General features: G+C 40.8%; 3 protein-coding genes across 6 annotated transcripts in view; 2 read left to right on the top strand and 1 right to left on the bottom strand.

The window, feature by feature from the left end:
* Window positions 1-295: 295 nt before the first annotated feature.
* wdr97 (WD repeat domain 97) lies at window positions 296-9583 on the top strand. The gene is made up of 21 exons (XM_037757594.1): window positions 296-520; window positions 2514-2761; window positions 2846-3417; window positions 3491-3612; window positions 3681-4389; window positions 4475-4623; window positions 5213-5449; window positions 5541-5631; window positions 5730-5862; window positions 5943-6019; window positions 6100-6187; window positions 6275-6433; window positions 6813-6950; window positions 7135-7239; window positions 7327-7479; window positions 7568-7762; window positions 7850-7971; window positions 8507-8675; window positions 8999-9171; window positions 9253-9317; window positions 9402-9583. The coding sequence occupies exons 2-21, from the start codon at window positions 2609-2611 to the stop codon at window positions 9581-9583; spliced, it is 3792 nt and encodes a 1263-aa protein (XP_037613522.1). The 5' UTR covers window positions 296-520; window positions 2514-2608.
* An 84-nt stretch (window positions 9584-9667) lies between these two features.
* si:ch73-174h16.4 (leucine-rich repeat-containing protein 14) lies at window positions 9668-13979 on the bottom strand. Its single transcript, XM_037757241.1, has 3 exons — window positions 13344-13979; window positions 11846-12676; window positions 9668-11554 (listed from the first exon to the last, which is right to left on the bottom strand). Exons 1-3 carry the CDS (start codon window positions 13619-13621, stop codon window positions 10987-10989), a joined length of 1677 nt encoding a protein of 558 aa, XP_037613169.1. The 5' UTR covers window positions 13622-13979; the 3' UTR covers window positions 9668-10986.
* A 9097-nt stretch (window positions 13980-23076) lies between these two features.
* malrd1 (MAM and LDL receptor class A domain containing 1) overlaps window positions 23077-24893 on the top strand; it is a 61035-nt gene continuing 59218 nt past the window's right edge. For all 4 annotated transcript variants that reach the window (XM_037757579.1, XM_037757577.1, XM_037757578.1 and 1 more), the window contains exon 1: window positions 23077-23468. In XM_037757579.1, coding sequence (XP_037613507.1) covers window positions 23378-23468 — 91 coding nt within the window. In that variant the 5' untranslated portion in view covers window positions 23077-23377. The remainder of the gene's footprint in view (window positions 23469-24893) is intronic.

The raw sequence follows: 24893 nt of genomic DNA, 5'->3' as shown, positions 1-24893 counted from the left end.
AAAGTTATTGAATATGTTTTATTTCATCAGAAAAATAATTAAGTCCCCAAATTTGGAGACACATGGTTTTCAGGGGATAGATAGATTCTGCACTTTGTAAATGCAATTCTGTTGGTGAAATAATTATTTATTTATTAACTTATTAATTTATGAATTTATTTATTTATTTATTGGCCTAAAAGTAAAATATGCTATATTGTGTCCAAAACATATCAGTTTATACATTATCTAGTAAAGGATGTAAACACTTGTAGCCATGCGACCCGTTGCCGAGCGACCCGTTGCTTAGCAACAAGGACATAGCCCCTCAGACGCTGGTACCCAGGAGAACAAACTTTTAGCACACAATTAATGTACTTTGTTTATTGTTTTTAGCTAAAATAATGTAACATTGTGTAGAGTGCAGACCTACTGCTGCATCCGGGACTACATAGCTACAACATTTAACTTAGTTTAACCAACTTTTCGGCAGATAACGCTATAAATCTTAATCTTTATAGAGAAAAGGAGCAGCTAAAAGGTGAGTTATTTCTGTTTGTCTTGTGATAATGACTTGAAGCCATGTTTTCCCCACTTTTTAATTAGTTTACCAAATATATTACCAAGTATTACTAAATAGGCTACAGAGTTGGAAGAGGTGCTTAGAGGTAAAAGTAGGAATATCACTGTGTAGAAACACTATTCAAACACTAGCCTCCTAGAATAAAACATATACTTTAAGTAGCCTATCAAAAGTAAAAGTACTCATTATGCAGAATGGCACATTTCATAATAATTACCATATATTATTGATTATTATAATTACTGATACATTAGCCTAATGAGTAAGCATCACCACTATGTTGCAGCTGGTAAAGATAGATAGATAGATAGAGAGATAGAGAGAGAGATATAGATAGATAGATAGATAGATAGGTAGATAGATAGAGAGAGAGAGAGAGAGAGAGAGAGAGAGATAGATAGATAGAGAGAGAGAGATATAGATAGAGAGAGAGAGATATAGATAGATAGATAGATAGATAGATAGATAGAGAGAGAGAGATATAGATAGATAGATAGATAGATAGAGAGAGAGAGAGAGAGAGAGAGAGAGAGATAGAGAGAGAGAGAGAGAGAGATAGATAGAGAGAGAGATATAGATAGATAGATAGATAGATAGATAGATAGATAGATAGATAGATAGATAGAGAGAGAGATAGAGAGAGAGATATAGATAGATAGATAGATAGATAGATAGATAGATAGATAGATAGATAGATAGATAGATAGATAGAGAGAGAGATAGAGAGAGAGATATAGATAGATAGATAGATAGATAGATAGATAGATAGATAGAGAGAGAGATAGAGAGAGAGATATAGATAGATAGATAGATAGATACAGTAGATAGATAGATAGATAGATAGATAGATAGATAGATACAGTAGATAGATAGATAGATAGATAGATAGATAGATAGATAGATACAGTAGATAGATAGATAGATAGATAGATAGATAGATAGATAGATAGATAGAAGGATAGATAGATAGATAGATAGATAGATAGATACAGTAGATAGATAGATAGATAGATACAGTAGATAGATAGATAGATAGATAGATAGAAGGATAGATAGATAGATAGATAGATAGAAGGATAGATAGATAGATAGATAGATAGATAGATAGATAGATACAGTAGATAGATAGATAGATAGATAGAAGGATAGATAGATAGATAGAAGGATAGATAGATAGATAGAAGGATAGATAGATAGATAGATAGATAGATAGATAGATAGAAGGATAGATAGATAGATAGATAGATAGATAGATAGATAGATAGATAGAAGGATAGATAGATAAATAGATAGATAGATAGATAGATAGATAGATAGATAGATAGATAGATAAATAAATAGTAACTTTATTGATCCCGAGGGAAATTCATGTTTCCAGCATCACAGTTCCATAGTGCAAAACATGTTAGTAAAAAGGCAGTAAAAAAGTTAGTAGTGCAAAGTACAAAATATTCAAGTAAAGTACAAGTACCTAAAGATTGTACTTAAGTACAGTACTTGAGTAAATTTACTGACCAAATAGCATAACATATGTTTTCCCAAAACGTTTTTGTCGAATTTCCAAACAGATAATAGACAACAGGTCACATGTTTTTTTGTATTATAATAGTATAAAACAGAACAGATAAAAGAAAATTGAAAAAAAGGATAATCCCCATGTTTTCCTGGAATTGGCGCTAGAATTGGCAGATGACCCTTTTAGTGTATCTATTGTTTTCCGGCTTAGCAATGTAAAAAATGTCCAAAATCCAAGAATGATGAATTAAACAAGTTACAAAAGCTATTAAACCTTTCAAATTATTAGATTTTACCAGTGTATGGTTGGCCACAAATAAAGCAGTAATTGCAGATGGTTTGCACATTTTGTTAGCTACCATTTTTACAAGAAAATAATATTCAGACACCGCTGGGCATTCATATGAAATCAGATTTTGTTTGTGTTTCTCTACAGTGTCCTGTACAAGCAAATGTCACCAGCAAAAAGGAGACTTTTGCTGCAAAAGTGCAAAAGGTCAGTGGATGCAGCAGATGTAGAAAGTGGTGGTGATGATGGCCACAGGAGAGGAGACGAGAACAACAACAGCCCTCTTCTCAAGTCCCACTTCGAGGCTGTCGTCTCAGGAGAATGGGACGCCAAACGGGAAGACCCTTGGAGAGCAGAATTTGTTCAAGCAGGACGTGAAGCAAGTTACGAGCAAGGTAGACAACGTGATGCATACTGGCTTTGTGCACTTTCAAACATCTTAAACACCTTATATTCTTTCTCTTTGTCTGACTCTTTAGGTGAAACACTCTAAAAGCAAGCAGTTCACTGATGGTCTCCATCGCCGGCACCATTTCTCCTGTGACAGCCCTGTGCGTTTCATGATGTATTTTGAAGCTGCTGAAGGCTTCATTGGCCTCCATTCAGACAAAACAGTTTGCCTTTACAAAGCTGACGGCCACAAGCAGACTTTATCAGAACACCTCCCTTTCTTGGGCCTGACCGCCACAAAGACTGCTGGCCGTCTGGTGGGTTGGGGCCCGGGGCCTGTCTTCACACTACTGGACGGTGAGTTAAGCTTCCTGGATGCTGCCCACGGTGGACTGGACATACGCGTGTGTCAGGTTTCTGAGCACTCCACAGAGATGGTGACTGCAGGCGTGGGGAACGTGTGCGTGTGGTCGGTGATGCTCATGGCGTGTAAGGTGAAGATACAGGATGAGCTGCAGCACGGCACTTTCACTCAAATGGCGTTGGCTCCCCCACGATCTGACAGGCCTCACAGGGCATTCGTTGTGTGCGGGCGGGTCGTGACGGTGGTCGACCTCCGTGCCGGGAAGGTTTTGGAGCACAAGAGGAATCTCTGCTCACGGTGTGTATGGGTGCATGTGATGTGAATCAGACTGTGAGTGATGGAATTTGAATTTTTTTGTTATGTTTTACAGAGCTATCACTGCACTGGTATACTGCTCTAAACTGGACTGTTTGATCACTGCATCTCAAGAGCTCTCCATTAGAGTATGGGGTCCAGATTGGGAACTTCGTGTGTCTTTTGTAGAACATAACGGTAAAGTCATAATGTTTCTGTCCCTCTTTATGATTAGACATAATGTTGACATTTTTATTTGTGTCTAGGTGCGGTGAACTCTCTGTTCTACTGTTCTGCATTAAGCATGCTGTTATCAACCTCCATGGATTGTACGATCCGTTGCTGGAACGTGGAAGAGGGTGATGCGGTTAAGTGTGTCCAAACAGAGCAGAAAAACCCTCCGTTATGCATAGGAGGCACTGAAAAGGGAGATGCTTTCTTCTCCTTCTCTCACCAGGGAGTGGACGTCTGGACCATCAGAACCTTGTACACCCTCCACTGTAAACTTAGAGGCGGTAAAGGAGCCCCACTGAGACAAATCCTAGCCTCCCCCTTCCCTGCTCCTTACCCTACTCGACTCCTCTGTGTGAGCGGGGACAGTGATATCACGCTTGTGGCTGCAGAAACAGGAGCAGTGTTGACTTCTTTCAAGGCAAAGCAGAGGATTTTGTGTGCCGACTACTGCCTGCAGAAAGAGATTCTGCTGGCTCTGACTGACTCAGGTACGGTGCTCCAAGCCAACACACTCACTAATCCAATCACTTTGATGCAAAAGTGGAAGTGGAGAGGCCAGGGGCCCTGGCAGCAAGAGGACAATGTGACTAAGGATCTGCCGATCCCCGGCCCGGCCTGCTGCCTGATACTCTACAGTGCTGTATCTGAAACAGAGGGAGCTTTAGAGGAGTGGAGGAGTCTGCAGAAGAGCAGAGGATGCAGTCACAGGAATATGGCGGCTCTTGATGATGCCATGAATAAGTGAGCATTTTGTCTGCTTAAATGTCATTTATGTAAATATACTATGAGGCATATTTATTTCAGCAAATGTGATTGTACTTGACAGGTTTTTGATCATCCTCGGCCATAGTGGAGGCTGTGTGAGTGTTCTGAGAATCGATAATGGGAAGGTGTTGCTCAGGACGCCAGCACACAATGGCCAGAGAGTCACAGCAATGCAGGCGTATCCTGAGAACGGTTACCTCCTCTCCACAGGTAATTCCCAGGTGGCAACCTCCGGGCCTGAAAAGTGAAGCCAATTCTGAAGTGCCTTAAACTTGCATTCTTTCTAATAGCCAGCAGGGGGCGACTCCTTTGGTTTCAAAAATAGGTCTGATTGTATAGAAGTCTATGAGAAAATGACCCTACTTCTCACTTGAGTCTTCTTCAATACAGCATGATGTTCATTTAGTAAATTATGGTCACACTTAGAGTCAAATAGACCATAAAGCAGAGTATGCTTCAGGGCATGGCTATCTTGTGTTTGACAGGTTGCTACCACGGCGTTGTACTTTCACAGTGTGTTTTCAGTTGTAACATTTTGGTTGCCTAAAAAATGTGTTATTCAGCATTCAGTTGTACTTAGCTTCACCCTCTCGTGTCACTTTTGGTTGCAAAAACCAAGATGGTGACAGCCAAAAACCAAGATGGTGACAGCCAAAATGCCGAACTTGAGGCTTTAAAAAAGGGAGTCCAAAAACCAATGGTTGACGTCACTTCTTATATACAGTCTATGGTTTCCCAGTGTAACTTTATTTGTCATGCTTGTCAGTGATGACTTACCGACTTTGCCCCAATCCGTAAGGTGAGGACATGACAGTGGTGGTGTGGAGAGTAAACCCCTATGTCCAGGAGTGTCTCAGCCAACAGCGGAGCCTGCACTATGGCCAGCCTCAAGGCTACCTGGCGGCGCTATGGCTCCAGCTGGCCCTGCCCTTTCAGGAGCCCGACAGTGACACCTACAACCTGATGCACTTTAACCTGCTTGACCAGAGCCAGACCGATTACTCAGCCGAGGAAGGACATTCAGACCACTTCACAGGTCACAAAAACATCTTTGTTTGTCATTGTCTGTTGTAGATGGTGTTGTATTGTTTGTAATTGTGTGAGTGACTGTGCGTTTGCTCTTGCAGGATTGTGTGCGTGTCCTGATCTGGAGGTGTTTGTCACCAGCAGTCGAGATGGGACAGTGTGTATCTGGAATAAGGAGAATCACCTCATCAGGTTGGAGCTCATTACCTGCCACTGATCTCTTGCATTACTGATGTGAAAAGCATACAGTCATTCAGTAATACATGTCTATGTGTGTGTGACCCCTCCAGGACGCTACAACTGAATGCAGCTCCTGAGTGTCTGGCTTACGGTGGGATTGGAGGAGAACTGTTTCTTGGCATCAGAGGGGATCTGCACAGGATGAATTGTGCAAAGTTCCTGCCATACATCTATCAACAAATTGTAACTAGTCAGTTTAATTTAGACATTTTTAGCCAAAGCTGCAAAATATAAATCCATTTAATCCCATTTTATTCTCACAGCTCCTTTACACTTATCGTGCTGAGCTCATTCATGACACGCCTATCATCAAGAATGAAGAAGAGCGCGGCAAAATAAAGTAAGATTTATTCATGCTACATGTTGAAAATAATCTTAAACATTGCCCTGATAAGCTATGAGCAATATTGGTGCAAACAGGAACGCAAGCACAGACAAAGACGAGGAAAAGGAATCGGCAGCAATCGCCAACAATTTATTATTGACCGAAGACGTGTGGAGACAGAAGGTGTGTGTTAGTTGATAGGTTTTTAAGACATGTCAGTGGCACACTCAAAAATGTGTTCAAATACCCTTTCCATCTGTCTTGTTCCAGGTGTCTCTAAGCTCAGAAACCTCAAACATGGACCTCACTGCACTCCTACGAGGCTCAGTGAAATGCCACAAAGGGAAGCCTCCCAGTACAAAGGAAACCAAGAAAGAGGCCTTTGGTCGCTACATGAACATATTATATGGGCTGCCCCTCAATATTAAGGTTTCTTCACTTTCCTCTCCTCACTCATTTTACCTGCTTCTTTTCAATACTGCCAAGAATAGACAGACTTTTGGCAAATAAGCTTCATAATCAGCTACCTTTTCACCTTTCCTTAAATACACTGTGTCAGTCTGAAGCTAGCTCATATGTGCATCAGCTTAAGGTTTAATAGGACAGTAACTCCTGGATACACAAGTGAAACACAACATTAATGTACAAGCTTCTTTTCCAAAAATCTGAGTAGCATCTGAATGATGCAAATGTGGTAGTATTTTTTTGCCTGCAGCTTTCATAAATCAGCTTTTTTATTTGAATGTTTTGCATGTTTTCATCATGCTGAGAGAAATATATTACTAATAGGATAATGCTGTGTTTTCAGATTAATTGGGAGGACCCTTTTGACCGAGATGAATTTGAGATGAACTCATTTGATCCTGAACCATATGACGTCAAGCCCCGTAACCTTCCTACCTTAAAGGAGGACGTACGACGCACTGAACCTAAAGTAAAGACTAGGGTAAGAACTGTTGGCATGATAAACAAAACCTTGTTCTCAGTCATTCTGGCCTTTTTTGTGCAGAAATCTACAGCAGAATTTTGATTTAATCTTGATGAAAACGTGTTGTTATATATCAGACAATTGTATAGAAATGCAGTAAGTATATCTGTAGAAAAGTGGTGATCTGTTTCTCTAACTGCAGAAGAAAAAGGCTACATCTAAAATCTGTGAACCAAAGACCCCGGTGAAAGTCAAACCACAGCCTGTTACACCCAAGAAACCTGTCAAAGTGAAGGAGTATGAAGAGGTAAGAGCTATTATTGTCTTTTATTTCACAACAAAACAAAAGAATGCGCAAAACTCTCAGTGTGTATATCTGCACTTGTTCCTGTAGCCTCCAGAGATCATTTCTCCGAAACCCAAAACTCCTACTCCACCACCTTCTCCTCATCCAAAGACCCCCCCACCGTGGGAAACCACGGTGCCGATGTTCCTCAAACAGTTTGCAGATGCAGACTGGTTTAAAGACCTGTTTCCTGATGAAACGGTAACACATCTACATGTATATCTGCCATTAACCGTGCAATTATATCATGCACAATGGTAAACGTTGATGAGCGTATGCTTGTGTGCAGTGTATCCCAAGCAACCTGTCTCCAGAGGACCTCGCCTTGCTGCTGCTGGGCCTCCTCAACACCTGCAGCGCTGAGTGTAGGATCAAGATCCTCGCTGCACTGCAGGCGCTGTACAGCCAGGGACTCTTACAGAATATAGACACGCTTTACCAAGGCCTCCTTGACCTGGTGCCCAAATTTGCGAGACCTCCCATGGTACTTACAGTATATCCAGAATCAAGATTGCCATTGCATTTTGAGAAGTGGAAGTGTGTAATTGTTTTCCCTGTGTGTGTGTTTCAGTCAGCTGTGGAACGGGCCGCGCTTGTTGAAATGTTGAATCTGCTGATGCGTCTTAAGCCTGCCAGCAATGAGTTTGTGAAAACGCTTCTCACCCTTCTGGCTTTTAAAAGGCTGGGTCTCCGGTGAGTCCATCAATGTTAGAACAACAACGTGAAAACAAAAAGTGGCAAAACGTTACTGCAGGTTTAATCTAAGAAACTGTAATATTCTGAGTGTAATTTAAAGGTCCCATGTTGTAGAAAGTGAGATTTTCATGTCTTTTTTTTTATTATACAGCAGATTTAAGTGCTGTATTAATACTGTGAAAGTATCAAAATGCTCAATCCATGGAGAAATACACACAGCCTGTATTCAGAAACTCTGCCTTTGAAACAAGCTGTCAGGATTTCTGCAATATTGTAATGTCACAAATTGGTGCCTTCAAACGGGGTCGTGTTTACGTTGTCAAGCATATTGTGTACACGACTTACCCATGTTGTAAACACGAGGGTAAATACAGGCATATTCAGGCAGACAGTATGAGCAAAATATATATATATATATGTTCTAGAAGAAACATAAAATACAAGTATGAACCTGAAAATGAGCATGATATGGAACCTTTAAACTTTCCGAACCGACGAAGTTTGAATTATCTTATTATCCTCATGTCAATAGAGAAACAGTGCTGCGCATGCTGACTACATTAGGTCTAAATGAGCCTGAGGAGTGGTTGTGGCCAGAGCTGGAGACCTGGGACTCTGAGCTGCGGGACCGTTCTGACATCTGGAAGAGCCACCATGACAGAGCAAACTCTTGGCTGGAGTTATGGCTCTCCAAATACAAAGTAACAAGAAGACATATTTCATTTAAATCTTCATCTCTCTAGCTTCAATTCTTGTTTTGAATCTGGAAAAAATTATCATCTTTCACATTCATTATCACCATCTATCAGAGTATTTTTGAGTGTGACAAAAGGACAGAACAGGTGTTTGAAAACTGAGAGGCTTTCCCTCTTTGAATCAGCTCTCCACTGCTTCTCATGTCCTTTTCTGTGACCTTAACTCCTCTAAATAAGGAATGCACGAGAGCGTGTCACAGTGTTGTTGACTGGCATGGCCGCTGGTTACTGGAAGTGATTGACTGCCTCTTTTTTTTCCATGCCACTAGGAACATCACGGGTATCTGGACCTCGGGAGTACAGCAGAGTTTAAGCCGATGACCTTCAGGGTGATGGATGTGCTGAATTATTTCTGCTCAGTCCAGAAAGAGGAGTACAGAAAGGCCCGATGTGTTGCACCTGCTAGTAGCAAAAACACAGTTCTTTTGCCCCTCTATGACTGGTATGTAAAAGTCATACGGTACATATGGTAGTTTCCTCTGCACAACATATTTTTTTTAATATTCTGCGTCTATATGTGTAGCAGTTCTCGACCAATCCTTCGTCTAGGAGAGACTTACAGCATGGCCAGGTCATGGAGGCCACCGGGTAAGGTTTCACCGTACTTTAGCAAAGACCTCTGATTATAGAAATGAACTGGTTTATAACATTTATTGCATTCTTTTCATGCAGGTGTAATTCTGCCTCCCCTGAGAAACCGTCCCTTCCTCATGCACTTTCCCAGTTTCATCTCTTTGCCGTTACCTCGGGTCATTCTTCGCCCCTTTCACGACTACTCAGACGAGGACATGGTGATGGTCTCGTCTCGCCGCTACTACATTCAACAGCAGTCGTACGTAGAGTACTACAGGTGATGCCTCTTGGTCTGTAACACTCCAATGAGCCACATAACAAACATTAGCTTGAGATATATAATTATTTACAATTAAATGCATGTAAAACTTTGCTTTATGACTGATTTATTCTGTGACTGACAGTATGTAAATGCATTCATGTGGTACAAGGTGATTTGGTACAGACACTTCATGATAATGGTGATTTTTGACTTGATATATATAAGTTGAATGAGTACGAAAAAAGTATAATCCTGGACATTTTAAAACAGATATTTAAGACACACAGTATGACAAATTAGAATAGCAGAAAGACAAAGTACATTACTCAAATAATGGTTATGTATTTAAAATAAGCCTAAATATTTTGCAGTTACATTCATTGCCGGTTTATGGCAAAATTATGCAAATATTTAGCAAACACACATTATAAAAGGAAACCATTGTCAAACTTGTAGTTTTGGTTGTTGATGTGTAGTATGCAAATGTAATAGCTGATCAGATACTGTATATGAATGACAGGCAAAAGGCCAGACAGCTTGTAATCTTCCACCAGAGGGATCTTTGTATCCCAACGACCCCGTTAACCTGTTTATAAAGCATATGCAACAATTTATACAGTCAACAAGTGAACTTATTAAAGTAGTCTAGCACCATTTTATTGTAGCATGGCTTATTATTGTCTCCCTGAAGGAGTAGAGGATATTTTATGTATTGTAATCACCTCCATGTGTCTTTTTGTCTGGCAAACAAATATTAAAAACTGCAACCTTATCTCCCTACAATAACAAACCTGTTGCTTTGGTGACACAACGGCTGCCCCCTAAACCCCCCATCACCCTTAACTCAGAGAGCCTGTTGTCATTCCCAGGGTGTGAAATAGCAAGGCTTTGTCACGGCCGTCTGCGTTCAATACCGCCGCACTAGGAACCCTTTAGCCCCAGTATGAGACACACCAGGCTTTCCATTAACTACAATGTAAACCCATCCGCAGCAACAGTAAACGCACAGAGAAAGTGCGCCAGACGTAGTTTAAAGAGCAAAAAGACACACTAAGGGCGGTAAATCCTGTGCGTTAAGTTTCACTTTTATGTTCAAATCAGCTGTTTGTTCGTGTCCCGTGTTCACAACGTTCTGTTTAATTTGCACTTTACAAACGTAGTAGTTTTAAGCCCAACTATGTAGTTCTTTCCTAAACCTAACTAAGGTTTTGTTGCCTAATCCTAAAGTGAGGAAAATGTCCTCACCGTCACATCCCTAGAACGTGTTTCACCTTCACATGAGACAGACGGTGATAAACAAAAGATTAAAAAGAAAAACAGATAACTGAATACTAGACCATTATTTGGGTGACGATTTGATTGTCAGGTATATGTACATTGCTCTGTTGGTAAGGGAGCTAAAAAGCACCTGTGTCCTTCCCTTCAGTCCACCAAGTCTTTATCATAATTGAGCAGGTCGCATGTCAGAAAGAGGTCAGAGCGCCCGCTCTCTATCAGCACCCTGTTGAGCTGGCTGCTGGTAATGTTGATGTCTGTGGCTTCATCCAGCGGCCAGTCTAAGAGCTGAGCGCTGGAGGGCAGGTCAGGAAGGCCTGGCTGGTAGTCCTCCAGGGGGTTGGGGTACAGTAACTGACGGAGAGAGGGCATTCTCACGGCCATCCTCACCAGGTCCATGAGGCCAGCGACGGAGAGCGGGTTCAGGGCCAAAGCCAAGCTTTTCAGGGCCCTGCAGCCTCCCAGCGAGGGCAGCAAGAGTCCCATCAGGCCATCAGTGAGCCCACAGCCACTCAGAGAGAGGTGCTGCAGGCTACTGGAAGCCTGGGAGAGGAGGCGGCGGATAGAGGTCAGGGTGTTTTCATCCAGACGGTTCTCGCTGAGGTCCAGCTGCTGCAGCGTGGAGGCATGATGGCTGCAGGACAGATAGGCGAGATCAGCCGGGCTCAGGCTCAAATATGGCAACTCCAGTATCTCTAGAGGCTGAGGCAGTGAGCTGTAACAAAGGAACATTTAAATTATTATTCAATTCAAATATTCATTATAGAGGTCTAATTGTTTTGTTTTTACTCTCATCATTCTAAATATGACTGTTAGTTTGGGCAGATTTGCTTTAAATTAAATGTTAAAATAGGTCTCCAATTTTTTTTAAATATTATTGCCTTTCCATTTCCTAAATCTAAGGTTGGACAAATCTAAAACAAATGTGACAGTGTTATTTCCTAGGCTCAGGGTGTAGGTGCTAAGTTACAGGACAGCGTGCACGTAATGGAGAACCAGGCCATACCTAAGCAGCACACGAAGTTGCCCAGGCAGGCGCAGTGCAGTGAGGCTGAGGCGTCGCAGTTCTCGCAGCTGTGTCAGACCCTGAGACAAGTCCCTCAGGGAGTCTTCCTGGCCATTGTGGTCTCTGCGAAAATCCAAGTTACAGTAGTGCAGGCGAAGAGAGCTCAGTGCAGGGAAGGTGGAGAGCAGAGGCAGCAGCTCGGCCAAGCCAGCCACCCCGAGGCTGCTGTAGCGAACGTCAATGCCCGCAAGACCGTGGCGAGGCAGGAGGCCTAGCAGGGTCCTGATGCTGGACACTGAAATCTCTTCCGCACGCAGGTATCTGCACTGAAGCTTGAGGGGTCCCAGTGTGCTCAGAGCCCCGCGGACACGCTCCCAAGAGCGAGCATTTACAAAAAGATCAGCTCTCACGTGCACCAACACATCACTGTTTGGATCTTCGGTCTCCTTTCTACTGCTTCCTGAACCTGTCCCTGCAGCCTCTCTTTTCCTCTCTACCTCCATCCTCCTCCTGACACCTTTAGCCAGCTCCTCTTCGCCCAGAACTCCACCCGATTCTGTCCTCTCTCCCCCCGGCTCCTTATTATCTGTGCTTGACTCATCACCACTTGTTTCCTTTCCCCTCTTCCGCTGTCCCCTCTCTCTTTTCACATCTTTTTCTCTCTCCAGAGCTGAGAACCTCTTCCTCTCCCGCTGTGCCCTCTGTGCTCCAGCTCTGGCTTGAACAACCATGGTGCAGAGAGCTACAGTCAGAGACCAGCCTCCCATGGAGTCCCCCATCCCTCCTTCATCTCCTTGCAGTCCACAGAGGTCCAGTACTTGCAGGGCACACCTATGAAAGAGGAATGGGTTTGTAATTCAATTCAATTCAAATGGCTTTATTGGCATGACGTAACACCGTACATATTGCCAAAGCATATTCAAATGATGAAAATTTACAATAGTTACATTTCATTAAAATCAATAAAATAAAATAAATAACACTCAATTGAGTTTGACCTCTACTGGTGAGGGATTTAGGAGGATGAAGATCTTGATACTGACGGGTTGAGTAAGAATGGACCTGAGAATTTGTTTTAAAATAGGTCTTGAGCTGCTCAGGGATATTCCCTTCACCAGAAAGTATCTTATAAATAAAAACACATATTTGAGAAATATTGATATCATAAATAGTAAGAATCTGGAGTTTCAGATCATGCTCCAAACATAAATATAACATAACATGACATAATATAAGCAGAAGTGTTACACTAGAAGTATAAAATGTAAAAACTAGATGTAATGTAAACAGAGGTAAATGCACTTGTAAAATAGGTAGGGTAGATGTAATAAATAAAATGTAAACAAAGGTAGTTGCACTTGAGGTGTATATTGCATCAAGGATGTATTGCACAGAAGCATGCATTTCACATTCAGTGTAGATGGGGTCACTATGTTTTAGATGTGTCCAACATTTACAGATCATGCTCCAAACACTGCAGCTAGAATAATAAACTCACCTTTGGTCTGCCAGTCCTCTGACCACTGCAAGTAATAAAGCTTGGATGCAGAGTCGATTTGGCCCAGTTTGTCCCTGTCTCCTGCGTCTGTCGACCCGCAGGGTGCGTTCAGGCCACCTCTGCACCAGTTCTCCCACAGCCAGCGGTCTGCAGCTGGTGAAGGAGGCCTCCAGCAGAGGTCTGTACAGCTCTCTGGGAACCCACCTCAGCCAGCATGGAGACGAGCTGTGGTCACTCACCACCTCCTTGGCGCAAAGGCTCACCAAGGAAAGCACCATTTCAGCACGGAGAAGGAAGGATGAGCTTTAAGCATTCATTAAATATACAGCAGCAGAAATGATGTTGCTCTGCAGAGGAAGCAGCGTGCAGAGAGCTAGCTACCTGAAACTAGCTAAGATTAACTTTATGACAGTAATGTGATGCTTGTAAAACCCCCCAAAAAGACTTTATAACATCATATGATATCTACAGTAATAAACTAAACTGTAAACCTTTCGCAGGTGAAATATTAAACGCCTGGGACATCACGTTAACGCTAACTCGACTAAACTCTCAGTGAGGAAGCTGCTGTTGCTGCAGGAGCAGAGAGGAGAGGAGTGTTTACATTTTAGACTGACTGACGCAGGCCAGTGACGCAAGCACGTACAGGCGTGACGTCATCACTGCAGATTGGGTCTTGTGCACCTCTAACTTGTTTTTGTGCCCTTTTATTCTTCATTTTGTACAGTTATTTTCAATAAAATATTTATTTTGTAGTTTTACCATCACCTAGTACTGTTTAGTTAATAGTCTGTAAATTCAGGATTCTATAACACTAAACATCAGGTACTATCCCTCCAAATGAGACATATATAAGGAGATGATACTAGGTAAACATGGGGTTCAACTTTGCTATCTGACATGTTTACTAGGCGCTTCCATTGCTGCCAAGTTTAGCCCTTGATCCTTAACCTTCCGTAGGTGCCAGCATGGATATACTTTGACTGAAAACAATTGGACCTAGCAGGGACTTCTGTAGTAACTCTTTGTATCCTCCATAGAAATATTCAGATTATTTACTAAAATGAAAGAAACTATTGAGGATGGAACCTGTCAAAAAGAAAAATAAATGACTCAATAAATGAATAGATATGTAATTAAATGTATTAAACTTAGCCATTAATTAATTGATAAAATGTGGCATAAATTAATATTTCTGTTTTAATTTTCCCTTTTATTATTCTATGTATTTATTTTGATTAATTTGTAAATGTATTTATTTATGTATTAATGCCTGTATTTATTTATTTTTGCATGATTTTGAGATTTTCTTTTTCTTTTGCTGAATGACAGCTAGGTTATTTTTTTCTCTACTGCAGGAAAAAAATCTTTTTTCTTTGGTTCACCGTACAGATCTTTGGACTCTATTAATCTTCTTTGAGTGCACTTAACGTTCCTGCAGAGGTGTCCAAAAATGTGTGAAATCTGAAAAATAGCTCGCCAGGCCGCCGATGATGAAAGAGGTCTGGAAGGAACCACCGTATGGCGCCACTGCTGGGACCAATTATAAATCACAGGACCTATGCTTCATAAACCTCTGTGCAGTCAACAATTTGTTTCACTGATTGATTCAGTGGAGTAAAAGAAGAGATTGAATCACACTGGTGAATGTCTGTTTTATGGAATAAACAGAGAAGAAGCAAGTTGGCCTCAAGATGTTGATTTAAAATCTCACAACAGATATAATATTTAGTTGTAGCGTTCATTGGAGCACTGTTGTGTTGGATTTATTTATATTATACAACTGCATATTTCCAATTCATCAAATGGTGTGTTTGTGCATGCGCATGTATATATATGTATGCAAATATAAACAGCACAGTGACACTAACTAGATGTAGAAGCTGGTTTTCAGTGGCACAGTTCACTCCCACTCATAATTAAATCCACCAAGACAGGTAAACAGTATATCCAAGTTCTAACCAGTGTGATAATGAATTTACTTATTCAGTATGACTGACTGAAGAAGAAGCTGAGAAGCCAAACAGCATTACATTTAGAAGTGTTATTTAAAAAAAAAAAAAAAAAAAAGTTCTGTGCATGATAACAGGTGGCTGGAGACGATGCCAGCCTGCATTTGGCACTGAGGAAGGTTAGACACATTAGACAGCAGTCCAAGAAATAAAGGAAATGGCATGTACCCAAAGAGTAAGTCACACTCACTTGCAAATCCAAGTGACGAATGTGTCTTAAAATATGACTTGTATCAAATATATATTCAAGATAAAACACATGTATTCCAAAGACACAACAGAGATCCAGTAGATTTGATCAGTAGACTGAACCAACTGTTTTGATTGTATTATTGTGTTATTTATTAAGTATGCAGGCAGGATTCCCTGTGAAGTATTGACTCTGAGTGGATTATCATGGAGAAATAAAGTAAAGTAAGCACTTCACAAAAACATAATTAGGTTTGTGCTCACTGTCTGTATTATGTCCCTAAAAGAAGCCTACGCTGATTAATCACTAGATGGAGCTAAAGGGTCATGCAAGCTGACTGTGCTCTTCCGTACAACAAAAACAGTCATACAGAACATTTATATTCCCATACATTCTCAGGTTTATTTATATATATATATATATATATATATATATAAAAAACTAACAAGACTTTTGTGAATCACAAGTTACTGAAATACTTCTATTGATTATATATTCCAAGCAGCTATTGGGTCAGACCAAACTAATTACATTTCATCCTTGCTCATACCTGACCTTAGAGGTGTTTGCGTTTCAGTCTGTTGGTTCTGATTATGATTACACATTTTTCGCTACTCGCTCAGGCTTTGGATTTACGTCTTAGCTGTAATTGATGCTTTGTTTGTGAACGTAATCACTTTTTTTTTTGTATGTTTAGAGAGGCTGAAGGACTAATTTCACAGAGGGCACATGGTAAACACTGCTATTAATATACACACAACACAAATAAAAATGCTTTTACTTAATTTATTGCTGCAATCCCTTTAGTTGACCTGCAGGGATCTTTGTCCATTTCATTGCTTCTGCCTTTGAAAAGCAGTTTAATGCCACTTCCATCATCATATACTGTATATATAACACCTTATGAAATGTACTTCTGTTTTCATGATTTCATGGTCTCTGCCGTGTGTATTGCCTTGGTTCTATTCACTTCAGAATCTATTGTTGTTGTTTTCCAAATTCAAAAGATTTTAAGAGGAAGGAAGGAAACTATTAACCATCCAGACTAACATTCATGCATGTTTATCCTGAAATTTCATGCATGAATTTTTGAATGTGTGCCACAATCATGAACTGAAAAAGGATTTATTTTTCAAGAAAAATATTCATTAAGGTGAAATCAGAACTAGTAAAATATCTTTATTGACACATTGAGCGTCTCCTCCTCTGCACTCAGTGTGTGTGTAACGTTCGATGCACAGCTAACATCATGCTAAACACACTTCCAATAGAAGGGTAGAATAGGTCGTCGGGCAGCGAGTCTCGCAAGAGTTTTTACAAGTTTTTGCAATCTGTTAGCTACTATCTAGACACGACCTGAAAAATGTTCTTTCTCAGATTCAGTCACCCTGTTTCACTGATTTTTTTTTAATGCGGTTTATTCCCTTCTATTCAAAATTATGTACATAAGCTTTGTTATTTTCACACCTGCAAACTGTTAAATGGGCCGTTTATTAAACAATACAAGTTTTGGGGCTGCTTTTCCCCTTCATATAGACCCGATCTTTCAGAATAAACGTATTTTGAATTGAGACCAAACCGATTTGTTGCACTAAAATTGGTGAAATAAACACCATATGCTCAACAGACTGTCAGAATTGAAGCCTCTGGCACTTGTACAACAAAACAGGGAAGAGAAAAAAACACCTTTGTTCTTTCTTGTGATGCTTTTACATTGTTTCACATTAGAATTTTTTTTTTTTTTTCTTGCTTATAGTTCAACAACGCCTCCAAGAAATATGTTCATGAGAATATGAGATCGGAGCCTCCTGAAAACATACTAGATAGTGTATCTGATACATGATGCACACATAAAGGGTCCTACTTCTGCAGCATTCACTGTCTGTAACTTGTAGTTTATGTAGCTGTATGCTTTTAAAGAGAAATGACGGGCCAGTGACCTTCTGCTCTCTTGACTGAAAATATGTTGATCCTTGCAGCTTTTCTTACTAATCTTGTAATTTAATTTAACATACAATTCTTCCTGCAGTCTTTGAATCCTCAAATGCACACTTAGGGACCCAGTAGCTTCCTGATTCCCCTTTTCCAACCAGTCAGAATTATTCATTCCTATTAACACTGATGTTCACTTGACCATTATTCTCTGCTCAGAGATAACTGCACTGCCCGGGCTGCTGATTAATTCACGGACAAATTCAATTTCCCAGATGTGTGTTGTGCAGCCACCACTCTCATGACATCCCCCCCTGTCATATAAGTGTCAGTTTAAGCCTGTCTTCTTACACATTCTGCAGTTTAATTTGCATTTTACAAGGATGATTCATCGCTGAACCATGACATCCCCAGCTCCCTACACTCCCATCACATATACACCCAGTATACTATAGCATGCTTGCATCAGAAAGCGGGTCATACAAAATTAAATCTTTACCTTAAGCCTCTCATAAAGCATTCATAATGATCAATTCTGAATGTCTTATGTATAAATATAGTTTATGTAGATGTGTTCAGCAGCAGACCAATTACAATCAATAGCTCTCTTCTTCCTTTAAATTACATTATGCTATTAAAGACAAATTTATCCCCTATTTGCCTTTTGTTTTCAGGTTTTATCTGTGTATAATATTTCACTTGCAGTCTTTGGGAAATTGCCAGACTTTTTCAGTTTGTCCCCAGAAATAACAGTGCTAATGGTTCTGGGGAGCAAACGATTAACCTTTTTGTTCCCAAACAGAATTAATGGTCACACTCATTTTGTTTTTTACAGTTTTACGTAAAGTATGAGTACCTTTAAAAAAAAAGTAATGACTGAAAATGGATGATAGATTTTGTGTTATATTTCAAGCGATCCATGCTTGGCTGTAACAAAAATGTCAAAGAAAATAGAAAGAAAATAGGGCTACTTTCTTCTTTCTTCGTTTGTTGAAAAGAACGGAAAACATGCAAGGACAAATAGTTCTCCACTTTCTACCTCTTTTAATAGACTAAAACGCAGTAGAGCATACTGAATACTTCACTTCACATCTCATGCAACCACTTAAACTGTTACAAAAAAAGCATAGAAAAGTAGTTATTCACTTGTTACATACATAGATTTTGCCTCTTTATGGTTGCAGAATTAGACTTATTACTCCCTCTAGTAATAAGTTTAATTTTGCATGTTCTCCCCGTGTTAGCGTGGGTTTTCTCCGGGTACTCCGGTTTCCTCCCACAGTCCAAAGACATGCAGGTTAGGTTAATTGTGGACTCTAAATTGCCCGTAGGTGTGAATGTGAGCATGAATGGTTGTCTGTCTATATGTGTCAGCCCTGCGATGGACTGGCGACCTGTCCAGGGTGTACCCTGCCTTCGCCCAATGTCGGCTGGGATCAGCTCCAGCCCCCCCGCGACCCCTAACGGGATAAGCGGTTGCAGATGGATGGATGGACTCCCTCTAGTGGCTGTTGGTATGAGAGTTAGGTATTAATCACAAGGCTTTCACCCCTAAAGCATCTTCTAATGGACTTCCTGCTTCCAAGTTGCATTGATTTTTCTATATAATGGTAAAGAGAAAAGAGTAAAGGGGAAACAGAAGATTGGCTTATAGTATATTTGTCTAAAATGAACTGAAATCCCCCACAAAAAAAGAAAAAGTCAGATAATGAAGTGAGTCTTTTCCTTAAAGATAATTATTTCTCAATTTTAAAAAAATTAGTAAAACATCTGTATGTGGTTCAATAGGCCTTTAAAACAGTACATATTTACCATGCCAACAGGTTTAACAGCCATCTCCTGTAAAATCTCTCCAACCATATTCATTTCCCATGCAAACGGCAGGATATTTGACACCTATATAACCATTGTTTTGCTACACATATGAGGTTCAGATGGCAACATGTCTTAGCTGATGTGGTCTGGCAGAGGAACGGGGACTTTTGTGTGATGCAGGAAACTGGGCAAAACAATCTGGCAGAGAGTTTAGACGCCCAAAAATAATAAGTTGATTCATGTGTCCTCAGAGGTATCCCTGACTTTGGCACTGTAAACTTGTATAGCTGATTGATGATTTTATTAGACTATGAGAATATCCGTCTTAAAAGTACAAAATCTTAAGTAAAATTAGTGATTAGTCAGCCTTGTGTTTCATCTAGGTAAGCGGTGCCCTTGAAGTGAGCCAGTAAGAAAAGTGATATATCGACTTTGACAAGTTAAAAGCAACTCCTTCTGGCGGGGCACATCGAGGGTGTTCAGGAGAGGAAGCGCTGTCCCCGCCAGAATCTGTCGGAAACTCCTTGAACCTGTCGGCATGAACTTCACACATAAAGACAACCTTTTGAACTCTCTGGCTGAGTAGAGTGCATCACCCAAATCATCCAAACCAGTGGAGCAAAGACACATCTGATGGTGCTGAGACATTTTGACACGTTATGTCTAAACTGTGTTCTGGGTGAGGACTGCCACACTTTACCTGAACTAACATTGGAAAAGATAGAAGAAGTTTAATACTCAGTTGTATAAATAAAAATGCTGTAAATAATATGCTATAATTGCAATATGCATTGAATCAAAACAAAACCTGTCGTCTACATGTAACTTGATGATTATATATCTGTTAAGAGGTAACAAAGAACGATGCAACAGCATTTACAATATGTTTTACAAAAAGAAAGAAAAAGTAGACTATAGAATCAGCCGATTAATCTGTTGTCAGGCTATTAAATAGACGTTAGCAGTCGCCATAAGCCCCATAGATGTGGGTCAATAGGGCCCTACTACACCTACTAGTAGGTTTTATCATGTAGTCACATGGTAGCTCACCGAAAGAAGGTATAAAAGAACATGACAGTGACCTCTAGCGACCGTAGTAATTATGGAGGAAAAGCGATAGTCAGGCGCTGTAGTATAGACATTGTGACCTTGTGATGGCTGGAGGTCGCGGACGATGGATGGGACGCAAAACACAGAGTTTTCACTCAGAAGACCGGAGTCAGCATCCCGTGTGAAACCAACAATGTGTAGTTTTCTCTGTGTTTGCAGTTATTTCAACCCAAAACACAATGTTTTTCCCTAAATTTAACTCTTTTTTTTGCCTAAACCTAAAATAGTTGTAGTTTTGACCCACATGTATGGTGCTTATAGCGAATGATAACGCCTATTTAATGGCCTGATAACAGTCAAATTGGGTGCCAGAATATGTAAAAATGTAAACAAACAAACAAACAAACAAAAAGCAAAAATATGGGCGTGTGGTGCCCTGATGGCTTAGAGGTTTGGCGCGTTGATCCAGCCCGTTCTTATTCCCAGGGTGTCAAATACCAACGCTTTGTCACGGCCATCGGCGTTCGATACTGCTGCTGGTATATGACGTACCGGATTTTTCATTAACTACAATGTAAACCCATCTGCAGCAACAGTAAACGCTCAGGGGAGGTGCTGTGGTGACGTAGTTTAAAGAGCGAAAGAGACACACAGGGCGGATGGGAGGGGAGGTGGATCGGTCCAACAACACAGGGATTTCATCCAGGAGGCCGCTGTTTGTGTCCCGTGCGTTACGTTTCACTTTCCCTATACAATCGGTTGTTTGTTCGTGTCCCGTGTTCGCAACGTTCAGTCACATTTTCACTACACAAACGTAGTAATTTTAAGCCCAACCATGTTGTTTTTTCTTAAACCTAACTAAATGATTTTGTTGCTTCAACCTAAGCAAGTTTTTTTGTTTAATTCACAACATTAAGCACGTATTTACTGCAAGCAAAAAGTGATGCTGAGTGGTCTGACAAAGCGTCAGTATGAGACGAGTTGGGATGAGAACGTGTTGCCTGATCATGGACCGTGGCGTCCCCAGTACTAGTCTGGCTCGGGGCCTTTGCACGTTGCATGTCATCCATCCATCTCTCTTCCTTCATTTCCTGTCATCTCTCTTCTCTCAAATCTCTAATACAGCATAAAGAGCCAGAGGCATAAAATGCAAAACTTTGGGACTGCACTATGTACTAAGCACTAAGCTTCTCTGAGACCTTGAGGAAGGCTGTTTCAAATTCAAGATGCAGCAACAGCAATAACACGGTCACATTCAGGTTTCACTTGGGATCTTAGAGTCCCTGCTCTGAGGACCTGAGGACCTGAGGCTTCTTCCAGTGGTGAGAGGGGATAACTCTTCTGACCTGTCACGCAAATGCATTGTAAGCCAAAGGTTAATAGTTTAACAGGAAGGCAGTGAGGTGTAATGTGTGGTCTTGTTTTTGTTATGAGTCCTAGACCTACCTGAGCAAATGCACATTGGTTGACGTAGAGGCATTGTGTGATGAAGGCATGGGTGATTCTGAAACAGCATAATATTTAATATTCTGGTCAACATGGGTAATTAGCTATGGATAGGCTAATTGTGCAAAAGACTCTCTAGGCCGAGAAAAAAAAAACATCTGTTTTGTCATAGTTAAAGAAATGCTTGAAATCAGAAATGCTTGTTAACAGCGACACCTGTGGCCGTTAAGCCAACGAAAGTCAACGTCGGGCTGATCACTGCTGATCCTAGTGTTGGCTTTTCCTGCCTCAACCTCCCGTTCGCGGTCCGAGGGAACAGGGAGACACCGGCACCCGGTCGGAGACGATAAAGTAACCCGCTGCAGAGTCCCGCCACCTCACAAGACACGGAAACCTCTGTTGGTCTGGAGGAGCGGCATTTATTTCTGCACAAACGTCCACTGTACATTCACTAGATATTCTCAGAGCTAAACTAACTCTTCTGCAGTGTGGAGTGTGTGCGCATGCACGTGAGAGTGGAGCGAAATAGCGAGAACGAGCACGGTGTGTGAGTGAAGGCAGGCAGAGGAGCAGAGGAGCAGAGTACAGCAGAGACTCCAGCCCTGGAGACCAAAGCTACGGTCTCCCCCGCGTCCTCCGACCGCGGCCAACACTGTTTAACAGACGGGCTTCACTAGATATAACTTTGTGGTTTTGGTGCTTCCGTGTAGTTTGTGTTGGAGTCTGAGTCTGAACAGCGTAGCCACACGGGAGCGCGCATGGGACACCGACCCGGATTGATTTATACGTGTAAGAAGTTACAAACAGTCCCTTTAAGTTGCAGCAAAGTTTGCCAAAGCTAATGTTAGCCAAACAGACAGTTAATGTTAGCCAAACTGACGGTTAATGTCAGCCAAACTGACGGTTAATGTAAGCCAAACTGACAGTTAATGTCAGCCAAACTGACGGCTAATGTTAGCCAAACTGACGGTTAATGTTAGCCAAACTGACGGTTAATGTTAGCCAAACTGACAGCTAATGTTAGCCAAACTGACAGCTAATGTTAGCCAAACTGACAGCTAAAGTTAGCCAAACTGACAGCTAAAGTTAGCCAAACTGACAGCTAATGTTAGCCAAACTGACAGCTAAAGTTAGCCAAACTGACAGCTAAAGTTAGCCAAACTGACAGCTAATGTTAGCCAAACTGACAGCTAATGTTAGCCAAACTGACGGTTAATGTTAGCCAAACTGACAGCTAATGTTAGCCAAACTGACAGCTAAAGTTAGCCAAACTGACAGCTAATATTAGCCAAACTGACTTATAATGTTAGCCAAACTGACAGCTAATGTTAGCCAAACTGACGGTTAATGTTAGCCAAACTGACAGCTAATGTTAGCCAAACTGACGGTTAATGTTAGCCAAACTGACAGTTAATGTTAGCCAAACTGACGGTTAATGTTAGCCAAACTGACAGCTAATGTTAGCCAAACTGACAGCTAAAGTTAGCCAAACTGACAGCTAATATTAGCCAAACTGACAGTTAATGTTAGCCAAACTGACGGTTAATGTTAGCCAAACTGACAGCTAATGTTAGCCAAACTGACAGCTAATGTTAGCCAAACTGACTTCTAATGTTAGCCAAACTGACAGCGCACTTAAATGGCGAAACGAGCAACATGACAGCACGTTGAGGAGAACAGGTATGTGCTCAATGTGATTATCATCATAATGTGTTAAACTGTGTGGGAAATGTGAAATAACAGTCAAATTGTACCATTGTGTAATTTTCTTGTAACTTGATAGTAGGGCAGCATTATAGAGAGTCTGAATGAATGTGTATCTCACTATAACATTAGCTAGGAAAGAATAAACTTCTCCATATTCACCAAGGTTATTAGGCATAATCTGAATAGTTTCCATGATAAAGTAGACAACACTTGATTTTGAGAGTGTAGTATCAGTTTAATGTTTTGTGAAAAGCATTAAAAGGTGATAATTACAGTGGAGGAAATGCCGGCTAATTCAGGTCAGATTTTTATCTCTGGGATCATTCTGGATCGCCACCATAAAACCTGTCCTCTCCTCCTGTCTGATGAACCTCCTCTCTAGCTATCGGTCATTAATCAAGCTGTAATTATTCAGCTGATTTGCTCTGAGGGCTAATGGCCAGAGGGAGAGAGAAGGACAGGGTCTTTGCTCTCAAAATACTTTATCATAATCTGATGTATTATTTACAGAATCTGTCATACTGATCTGGAGCAAGTTATCACCAAGTCAATTAGTATTGAGGTTAATTATTTTAAGAACAGGTTTACTGCAGTGAACTGGAATATAACTAAGTATATTTACTGATACTACTCTATTATATATACAAAATGTAATAAATAATGCCTGACAATGACTGATATATTTGACTTCAGGACATCTCTGACTACATACATGCTGAAAATCAAACATTTTAATGTATTAATTTAGATATTTTCCAAAGTAAACATCCCTGGAAGTGTATGGTTCATTTTTTTGCATGGTCTAGTGTTAAAAAAGTTAACAAATATCGCAATAAATCACAAGTATTGTGATAGCACAGAATTGGGAGATAGGTGTATCGTCCCAGCCCTAATTTTTATATTGCAGTATTGCTTCTTTTACTCAAGGAAATTATCTGAATACTTCCTTCACCGCTGCTTTGATTGTAGTTGTGAAGTTATATGCTTTTAAATATAAAATTTGGTATCCTGCAGAGATTAATAGCACGACTGGTGACACAATCAAGCTAAAAAATAGCTAACTGGCTTCCTCTAAGTTACCTTGTGTGACTTTTCTCTGAGTACCATTCTGGCAGAGTGCCTCTTGAATACTGACAGGTGGCAGGACAAGGATCTGGCAAATGGGATGCATAAGAGTCAGCTGTTTAAAGCAGTCTGGGTTTCTGTCACTTTCCTCTTCTATAGCTCATTTGTCAACACTGTCGGCTGCTTCGTGCACAATCTCGCATCACAGAGCCCTGCAGGATCTGAGGAGTCCTGCTGTGTTGATTGGAGGTGCTGAGAGAAGCGCCTCCTACAGTTACGCTGTTAAGATTAAACCCCAGCTGTTTTGACTTCGATCAGGCAGTGAATCACTAG

Source organism: Sebastes umbrosus, chromosome 21, assembly GCF_015220745.1.
Source record: "Sebastes umbrosus isolate fSebUmb1 chromosome 21, fSebUmb1.pri, whole genome shotgun sequence".
Taxonomy (NCBI): Eukaryota; Metazoa; Chordata; class Actinopteri; order Perciformes; family Sebastidae; genus Sebastes; species Sebastes umbrosus.
This window is presented reverse-complemented; position numbering and strand designations above follow the sequence as displayed.

What these genes read in the sequence shown, in the direction of transcription:
- wdr97 (XM_037757594.1), top strand. Translation starts at nt 2,609, where the DNA reads ATGATGGCCACAGGAGAGGAGACGAGAACAACAACAGCCCTCTTCTCA. An exon ending in GAAGAGCGCGGCAAAATAAA is followed by an intron (nt 6,020 to 6,099) that starts GTAAGATTTATT and finishes TGGTGCAAACAG; the next exon opens with GAACGCAAGCACAGACAAAG. An exon ending in TATGGCTCTCCAAATACAAA is followed by an intron (nt 8,676 to 8,998) that starts GTAACAAGAAGA and finishes CCATGCCACTAG; the next exon opens with GAACATCACGGGTATCTGGA.
- si:ch73-174h16.4 (XM_037757241.1), bottom strand. Translation starts at nt 13,621, where the DNA reads ATGGTGCTTTCCTTGGTGAGCCTTTGCGCCAAGGAGGTGGTGAGTGAC. An exon ending in AGAGGACTGGCAGACCAAAG is followed by an intron (nt 12,677 to 13,343) that starts GTGAGTTTATTA and finishes CCTCTTTCATAG; the next exon opens with GTGTGCCCTGCAAGTACTGG. An exon ending in CAACTTCGTGTGCTGCTTAG is followed by an intron (nt 11,555 to 11,845) that starts GTATGGCCTGGT and finishes CCTTTGTTACAG; the next exon opens with CTCACTGCCTCAGCCTCTAG.